The sequence below is a fragment of the Capsicum annuum genome, chromosome 8 (assembly GCF_002878395.1).
Source record: "Capsicum annuum cultivar UCD-10X-F1 chromosome 8, UCD10Xv1.1, whole genome shotgun sequence".
In the NCBI taxonomy this organism is placed as follows: domain Eukaryota; kingdom Viridiplantae; phylum Streptophyta; class Magnoliopsida; order Solanales; family Solanaceae; genus Capsicum; species Capsicum annuum.
Window position 1 is genome coordinate 2,468,883 of NC_061118.1, and position 10,164 is coordinate 2,479,046.

The following is a 10,164-nucleotide window of genomic DNA, read 5'->3' on the forward strand; positions in this document are numbered from 1 at the left end:
TATTACCCCTAATTGCTCCGTAGTTTACTATATTATCCCTAATTAATTATTATAAGTCATTTATATATTAGAATTAATAATATTTTTTTATTATATTATCCCTAATTAATTATTATAAGTCAACCACTTCTTCATTTACTATATTACCCCAATTATATACTATATTACACCCTAATTGCTCTGTGATTTACTATATTATCCCTAATTAATTATTACAAGTCATTTATATATTAGAATTAATAATATCTTTTTATTATATTACCCCTAATTAATTATTATAAGTTATTTATCTATTAGAATTAATAATATTTAATTGAAAAATTAGATATTTAGAACGTTTGTTTTAGCTGCTTTAACCGTGATTTTACTATATAATCCCTAATTAATTATTATAAGTCATTTATGTATTAAAAAATTAATAATATTTAATTAAAAATAGATTACTATAATACCCCCTATCATTTACTATATTACCCCGAATTGCTCCGTGATTTACTATATTATCTCTAATTAATTATTATAAGTCATTTATATATTAGAATTAATAATATTTTTATTATATTATCCCTAATAAATTATTATAAGTCATTTATATATTAGAATTAATAATATTTAATTAAAAAATAGATGACATGTCTGCCTATATTACCCCTAATTGCTCCGTAATTTACTATATTACCCCTAATTAATTGTTATAAGTCATTTATATATTAGAATTAATAATATTTTTATTATATTATCCCTAATAAATTATTATAAGTCATTTATATATTAGAATTAATAATATTTAATTAAAAAATAGATGACATGTCTGCCTATATTACCCCTAATTGCTCCGTAATTTACTATATTACCCCTAATTAATTGTTATAAGTCATTTATATATTAGAATTAATAATACTTTTTTACTATATTACCCCTAATTAATTATTATAAGTCATTTGGTTTTAACCACTACTTCGTTATTTACTATTTTACCCCTAATTGCTCCATGATTTACTATATTACCCCTTATTAATTATTATAAGTTATTGATGTATTATAATTTATAATATTTTTTTACTATATTACCCCTAATTAATTATTAGAAGTCATTTATATATTAGAATTAATAATATTTAATTAAAAATAGATATTTATGACGTTTGTTTCAGCTGCTTTAATCGTGATTTTACTATATCATCCCTAATTAATTATTATAAGTCATTTATTTATTAAAAAATTAAAAATATTTAATTAAAAAATAGATGACATGTCTGCCTATATTACCCCTAATTGCTCCATGGTTTACTATATTATCCTTAATTATTTATTATAAGTCATTTATATATTAGAATTAATAATATTTTTTTCTATATTACCCTTAATTAATTATTATAAGTCATTTATATATTAGAATTAATAATATTTAATTTTAAAAATAGATATTCATGACTTTTTTTCAGCTGCTTTAACCGTAATTTTACTATATCATCCCTAATTAACTATTATAAGTCATTTATTTATTAAAAAATTGATAATATTTAATTAAAAAACAGATGACATGTCTACCTATATTATCCCTAATTGCTTCATGATTTACTATATTATCCCTAATTAATTATTACAAGTCATTTATATATTAGAATTAATAATATTTTTTTACTATATTACCCCTAATTAATTATTATAAGTCATTTATATATTAGAGTTAATAATATTTAATTAAATCAGTGTATATTTATGTTTATATCTCATCAATATCAAATTTTAGTGCTAAAAAATATTTAGGAAAAAGGACTCCACGTAGCTTTTTTTAAAAGTAATGGACAATAATAGCCCACCTTTTCTTTTTGGGACAAAAGTAACACTTCGGCTGTATTTAATACCATTTATTAGCATTCTACACGCACCCTAATAAGCCAAACACTAAAGGATAAAAAAGCCACACATGTCCTTTGTAGTTGTTCTTTGAGAGAATAACTTGTACCTACATTTCACGTTACGTGGTATCCTTTTTCTTTTTCTTTTCTCGAAAAAAAGAAATATAGTAAATGATACCTACAGTTCACGCTAAAGGATAAAGATTTGTAGTGATGAAAATTAAGAAAAAGGTTAGTACTGATACCAAATTAACTGGTAGAGGTACCAGATATGATCCAAAATTTGTTGCTACTGATGATGTTTTTGAAGATTTACCAAATCCTGATGTTCGATTGAAGGATTTGAAGAATGTTAATGCTAGTCCTAGTCGAATTACTAAGTCTCGAGGTAAATTAGTTGGTGATCCATCAATGGCGAACCAAAAAAAATCTGCTAAAAAAAGGCACAAATAGATTTGAGTGAGGATTCGAATCTTTTTTTATTCGGAAAAAAATAAAAAAAATAGTGATTCAAAAAGTGATGAAGATGATGGTAAATCATCTAAAGGAAAGGAGAAGATAACTGTTAATGATGAAGGAGATGCTCCCAGAAAAACAAAAAAAAGAAATCGATCAAATGACGGAGACGATGATGCCCAATCATCCAAAAATAAGAGTAAAAAAGTTTCTTGGAAGAGAAAATATCCAAATTAACTGATTTTGAGGTACATTGTTTGTGCTTTGTATGTATTAATTATGTCTGATAGATGTTCAATTTTTGTGTTGAATTTATGTATATTTGAAATATGTGTGTTATTGATGTATATAATATGTGTTAGTGTTGTATATGAAATGTATTGGGTAGTGATGTTTGTGAAATTTAGTGTACATTGACTGTACAACTGTTTGTGTATCAGGAATGTATAAGAACTGTGTATAATTTGAATATTTATATTGTAACTCTATAAAATTACAAAACACTGTTGTAATATGAGTACAATTAGTGTACATTGACTGTATAAATATTTGTGTATCAAAATTGTATAAGAACTGTGTATAGTTTAAATATTTATACTGTAAGATTAAAATTAGCAATACTGTTGTAATGAATATTGTATGAGTAAAATTAGTGTACATTGACTGTATTACTATTTGTGTATCGAGATTGTATAAGAACTGTGTATAGTTTGCATATTTATATTGTAAGATTAAAATTAGTATACATTGACTGTATGACTATTTGTGTATCAGAATTGTATAAGAACTGTGTATAGTTTGAAAATTTATATTGTTACTGTGTAAAATTAGCAACACTGTTGTAATGAATACTATATGAGTAATATATGTAGATTTTTGAAATACTTATACCTAAAAGTACACTTATGTATTGCAAGTTTGGGATTTGTTTCTTGGTCCATCTGATCATTACAAGTGTCAGCTCAGCGTCCACACAAACTGTGCTATTGTGACTGCATTAAAATCTAAGTTGGACAAGAAACAATTTGATTTGTTTAAGAATAGTTGCTTTGGGTATTTCTTATTTTTACCAAATATTTTTCCTCAAAATCAACTTATCCATGGAATGTTGCTTAGGGAACTTGTTTGTGAGAGAGATGATGAAATATGGATTAAAGTTAATAATACTAGGTTACGTTTCAGCTTACAAGAGTTTGCTATAATTAGCGGCTTAAAATGTACTGGAAATTACAATAATGAGTTTGCTGTTAGTGAAGAAAGTAAGCTGATGGACTTGTATTTTTCAGGAAAGTCCAAGGTCACAAAGCTTGATTTAGAAGAGTGTTTCATGGGAAAAAAATGGCAATGTGATGAAGAGGCTTTACAAATTTCTGTTTTGTTCTTTATTTATTCTTTTATTTTTTCTGTCACGTATAGTTATGTTATAACTAATAATGATTTCTTATTGGTTGAATCTGGGAACTACAAAACATTTCCTTGGAGAAAATTATGTTTTAGTCTGATGTTGGAGTCAATGAAGTCTAAGGTTTATCAGCAAAAAACTATGTATTGTTGTGCTAGTTTTCCTCTTGCATTTCAGTGTTAGTTTTATGAGTGTTGTCCTTATGCCGATGGCCATCTTGCTGACCGAGTAAGCGATGGTGTGCCATGTATACTGAATTGGTTTGTAAAGTATAGACCAACATACAAGGAGGTCAAGTCTGTATTTTTATATATTAGGCAAGAGCAGGTATATCGTTATTTTAAATTATAATTTATGTTTGTTTTGTTAAATTGTTATGTGTTTCTTAAATGTTTAGTGCTATTTTGTATGTACAGGTTGTGTTGCATAACATTACGCCGACAGTTCTTGAAAAAACAATCTTTCAATTACCTAATTTCAAACCTGTGGATGCGGTTGTGCACTCTATTGATTTACCTAGCACAAGTAAACAAGAATGTAATCAGTCGAGCTCAGATCATGAATTGGCACTTTTGAGAAATGATGTTAAAATGGTATGTCGAAGGTTTTTATTAATATTTGTATGTTTTTGTTAATTGATGTGTTGACTTTTTCCTTTTATGTTTAGTTAACGGAAAAGGTTTCCTCGATGGAGAAGTTTATGAAATCCTCATTTGAATTGATTTTTTGAGCTCTAGATATAAAGAATGCGCCTAAGGTATTCTTTTCCTGAATTTTTCCTGTTTTTTTAACAAAACTTATATACACTATTGTACTTATTTTACAAAGTTTTTTTTATAGGTTGGTACATCAATTGGTGATAATGATGGTGATAACTCAAATGAAAAAGACGATGAGACACCTAATGTTGGTGGTACAGGTGATGATCAAGTTAATGATCCACCTAATGTGGGACAGCAAAATAATATTGTACCAAAAGTGGATCATATAAGTGACAATTTGATGGATGATGTAAGGAAAACAACAGATTGTGTAGGTGGTGACGTAATTGGATATTTGGTGGATGATGTTGGAGAGAAAGTTGATTTTGTAGGTGATTGTATAGGTGGTCATGTCGATATTGATTCTACGGCTAAAATTTTTAAGGATGGTGCTTGGAAGAATTTTCCAAATTTTAATTTATTGACGTTCACACAAAGCTCAGGTGAAAATAAGGATATAGGGGGGGTAGAAATAGTCAGGTTAATAGTGATTGGTTTAATTTTACTGATTCTGAAGTGACTAAATTTACTCAACCTTTTCGTGATTAAAAGAAACAAAAAGAAGGTGATGTGGCAGTGCTTAGCCAGGATGAGCTTGACTGGTCAGAAATTCCAGACACTAAAATTTTTAAGTTCACTCAACCCGATAAGAGTGTTGCAACAACTGATGCAACTAATTTAGTATGTGATAATGTTAGAAAAGTTGATGCAACTGCAAGTGATAATGTTAAAGGGATTGAGGAAAACATAGTGGCTGCGTCTGTTATGTTGGATGAAACACCTGCTATTCCTCGCCGATTGCGTAAGCCAGCGGCAGTATGTGAATCTCCATTTTTGTCAAAATTTGATTCTGGTTGTGGCAAAGTTGAAGTCCAATCATCTAAGCATGTAGAGAATGCTCAGCCAAGTAAATGTGTCTTGTCTATAAAATATCCTTTTGTAAAGAGTATTAGGAGCGAATTGATCATATCAAAGTGACATTAAAGTTTAACAGGTTTGTTACGAGATCATTGCACGTTAAACATATGTAAGTTTCTGTTCGTAATTTTTTTGTTTTACTTTATTTTATCAGATATTACAATTTTTGTAACATTTTTTTCCAGGCTTGTTTATTCAAATTCTGTCAATGCTCTCTGAAAATATTTTGACTATGGAGTTGATACTGTTAAAATGAAAAAGTGTTTCTTCACATTGGCATATCCAGGAGTACCGTTAACCGATTCAGTAAGTAATAAATTTGTTAGTTAAGTAGGTTATATATCTTTTATTTTTGTACTTGATAGTGATAAGCTAATTGGAATACTAAAATTTGGTATATGTTGAATGTTATATAAGTCCTATGCTTTATTTATGCAGTACTTTATGTTCAGTTTATATGCAGCACTTTATATGCAATGTATATACAGGTCCTATGCAGTGCTTACACAGTAGGTACACAGTTTTAAATGCAGTTGTTGCTATTCAGTATATACGCAGGTCTTACACAGTAGGTACACAGTTTGTATGCAGTAGTTGATATGATGCATGTTATATAAGTAGCTTGTATTTATCAGATTTAAATTAGTGTTCTATATTCATTTTTAGCATTTTAACGTGGTTTTATTGTTTGTTTTTTCAGCATATTGATGTTATCTTTTACTATTTGCGAAAGAAGTACGGGCCTGTTTGTGATTCAATTAAATTTACAACCACCGATTGTTGGTTTAACTGCTTGATTCAAAATTTGTATAAGCATTTTATGGAGAACAATAGAGATGTAACACTTATCACTCAAGAACATCAAATTGTTGAGTACATGCTTGACTTTTTTATGAGATGCAATGTCCCATGGAATAGTGTTGATAATGTTCTTTTCCCAATTAATCTTGTTGAGGAGTTTCACTGAATTTTGGCGAGGCTGTATTTTAAAGATCAGTGCATATATGTGTATGATTCAATGCATGGTGCAAGGCATGCTGTTTGTGTTCAGAAATCAGTTGCAGCGTATTCAGAATTAATTCCGCACTTTTTTTCTTATAATAGATTTTGAGAAAGTAGGAGTGATGGACTTCTAGTGGCTAATTCTTTTGATATTCGTATTGTTGATGGACTGTCAACTCAAGCTAACACGTAATATATTTAATGCACATTCAATTGCTCATTTTACATACTTTTTTTATCAATTATACTGATGATGTGTTATGTTTACAGGGACTATGGTGTATTTGTTGCTGCATTTGCTGAGTATTTGCTTGATGGTCTTCAAATTTCTAATTATCTAGATGATATTGATATTATTCGTATTTGGTATAGTGTTTTACTATGGGATTATGGAAAGAAGAAACAAAGCCAATGTGTAGTTAGTGAGGATAAATCTACTGTTAGATTGTTGAAGAAAAAGGATGGTGTGCAACAAATTTAGTTAGAAATGTCTTTGAAGCATATATGTTAGATGTGTTTTAGTGTTGAAATGCTTAGAGTTGTTTTAGTTTTGTGTTGATACACTTGGAGATTCTTATTATGAAATGTTATGCTGAATACTATATATTTTGGTAATTGAGATAATTCAGTACAACTAATACTGAAATGTTAGTTTATGTTGTCAGTATATATGCAACATTTATTCAGTTCCTATATAGTTTAATATCCAATATATATTCATGTGCTATACAGAAATTACACATTTCATATGCAGTATTTTATATGTAGTATATATATAGGTCCTATATAGTAGTTACACAGTATGTACACAAGTTATATGCAGTATTTATGCAAATTTATACCAACAAAATATAAAACTTACCCATTGTTGACACAGGTCATATAAAGTAGTTATATAGTTTAATATCCAATATATATGCAAGTGCTATACAGAAATTACGCAATTCATATGCAGTACTTTATATGCAGTATATATACAGGTTCTATATAGTAGTTACACAGTATGTACACAGTTCATATGCAGTTTATATACAGTATTTATGCAAATTTATACCAATATTCCAATAAAATATAAAACTTATACATTGTTGACGTAGGTCATATAAAGTAGTTATATAGTTTAATATCCAATATATATGCAGGTGCTATACAGAAATTACACAATTCATATGCAGTACTTTATATGCAATATACACACAGGTACTAGTAGTTACACAGTCTGTACACTGGTCATATGCAATTTATATACAGGTCGTATGCAGTAGTTACAATATTATATAAAGTATTTATGCAAATTTATATGAATATTCAGTATATATGCAACATTTATTCAGTTCCAATACAATTTTTACACAATTTAAGCACATTATTTCTAAAGTTATATACATTTATCCCGACCAGATATAAAACTTATATATTGTTTTTATAAAGTATTTATACAGTTTATAAAAGTAGTTATATTCAAAATATAGAGGTGCTATGTATTTGCTAATTAATTCAAAAGACAAATACTAATACTAGTATTTATATGTATTCAAACAGTATATATGTATTAGACATGATTGACACAAATGATATGCAGTTTTTTAGGAGTTGGTTAGTGCACCTCATCAAAGAATGTGGCTTAATGAAACACCATAATGCACAAATTTCTATAAGAGTAGAATGCATTTCAAGTAAAATAATAATGTTGCTATTACATTGCTATGAAAAGAATAGTCTTTCTTCAAGAAAAAAATGGAAAAGATAAAAGTATTCTTGCAACAGCATTTTATTAGATTCTTGTTGGAGCATTTCCACATGTTCTTCGATTGTGTCCTATTTTTCCACAACGCTCATATGAAATTTGTTGCTTAAAGTAGTCTATAATGCCCTTTCCCCGGTTGTTCTTTTTTGGTCTTCCTGGTTTTGGTTTCCAGATTGGTGGTAGTACTATATTAGTTGATATCTCTGCTGGAATGTGCCAAGCTGTTTCATCCGAAAGTGGTATAACTGGAAGTTCATATACTTTCAAGAAGTTTTCTCTTGTGTAATATGGAGCACAATAGCTTTGCAAATCCATATGTGTGTAGGTTAGGACTGCCATAGCATGTGGACAAGGTATGACATCTACTTGAAATTGTAGGCAGGAGTATTTTTTTCACGCATGCAAACAATGTTTCTTTTTCCAGTTTCATCAATGACTATATAAGAATAGTGAGTAGAACCCATCACCTGCAATGTATAAATATATTAGTAGATAGTGTGCACATTAGAATATGTAAGTGTCTGTGAAGTAGAAATAAGAAGTAATACCTTCATTTTATTTGATAGAATGAGATTTTCCCTCATTATTATATTGTATTTGTTTTCCAGTTCTGTAAATGTTGCTTCTGAATGCTGTCTATGCTCATTATGCCATCTCATGACCAGATCCATCATAAACTGTAGAAATTATTTAATTGGCAAGTCTCTTGCATCTCTATTTGTTGAATTTAAGGACTCTGCTATGTTTGAAGTGATGAACATCGACCTGTTGACATGGGCATGAGCTATGGACCATTTTTCATAACCTATATCAAACAGATACTCCTTCACTCTATTATCGATTTTCTTTATGTCTTCCATAAGCCGATCAAAGTCTGCCTTTATGTACGTTCTGGCCATTGTAAAGAAGATCCCCTTTAGTTGCTTTTGATTCTTCTTAAATCTACCCTTAATGTTATTCCATAAATGGTAGATACATATATAGTGAGCTACATTTGGATATACAAGTGCAACAACTTTTAATATGTTGTCATGCCTATCAGATACTATGCACATGCCTTCACTTTCACCAAAAGCAGTGTTAAATATACAAAAAAAATCATTACCACGAAGTATCATTTTCAGAATCAACAACAACATATGCTAGTGGAAAAATATGTCCTGATTAAACAAGTGGGATAGTGTCTATCAGTGCATGCCAGTATATACATAATTTTGTCTAAAAAAATTTCATAAAACTCACCTGCTGCATCCAGTACACTAGCAGACATCATTGTTCCCTTGTATACCGATTTCAGAAATGTTCCATCAACAACAATGGTATGCATACAATATCTCCAGCCCCTAATTGATGTGCTTAACGCAATAAAAGCATATAAAAAGTGATTGTCCTCCGTTTTATGTAGCCTTGTGAATGATCTAGGATTTATTGTGTTTACCATGTATAGGTAAGCTGGCAATTTAGCATAAGATTCACGCAAGGAACCTCTTACCAGCTTAAGTGCTTTTTCTTTGGCTCTATATGCTTTTTTGTAGTTCATTCTAATTATGTACAAGTTTCTCATTTCTTCCATGATCTCTGCTGGAGTGTATGTTGACTTAAGATTTAGAAAGTTGTGCTTCACCATTTTAGCAATGGTTAAAGAAGTAGCATGCCGTTATGAAAGTATTCTGTCCGCAATTGGACAGGTGTGATCATTGACAAATTTTGTCAACATGAAAACTTCTGAATTTTGTTGACTTGAAGATCTAAAACTCCAATTGCATCTCTGATTGATACACTTAAGATAGTACCTAGATACATTATGCAGTACACTGTTCATAACCAATATATATGCAGGTGCTATACAGAACTTACACAGTTCATATGCAGTACTTTATATGCAGTATATATACAGGTCCTATATAGAAGCTACACATTCTGTACACAGGTCATATGGAGTTTATATACAGGTCCTATACAGTAGTTATAATATTATATGCAGCATTTATGCAAATTTATACCAATATTCCAACA

The 10,164-nt window shown here is 29.2% G+C and overlaps 1 protein-coding gene across 1 annotated transcript; it reads right to left on the reverse strand.

The window, feature by feature from the left end:
- Positions 1–8,834: 8,834 nt before the first annotated feature.
- On the reverse strand, positions 8,835–9,775 carry LOC107879136. Its single transcript, XM_016726243.1, has 2 exons — positions 9,391–9,775; positions 8,835–9,205 (listed from the first exon to the last, which is right to left on the reverse strand). The coding sequence occupies exons 1-2, from the start codon at positions 9,773–9,775 to the stop codon at positions 8,835–8,837; spliced, it is 756 nt and encodes a 251-aa protein (XP_016581729.1).
- Positions 9,776–10,164: the final 389 nt, after the last annotated feature.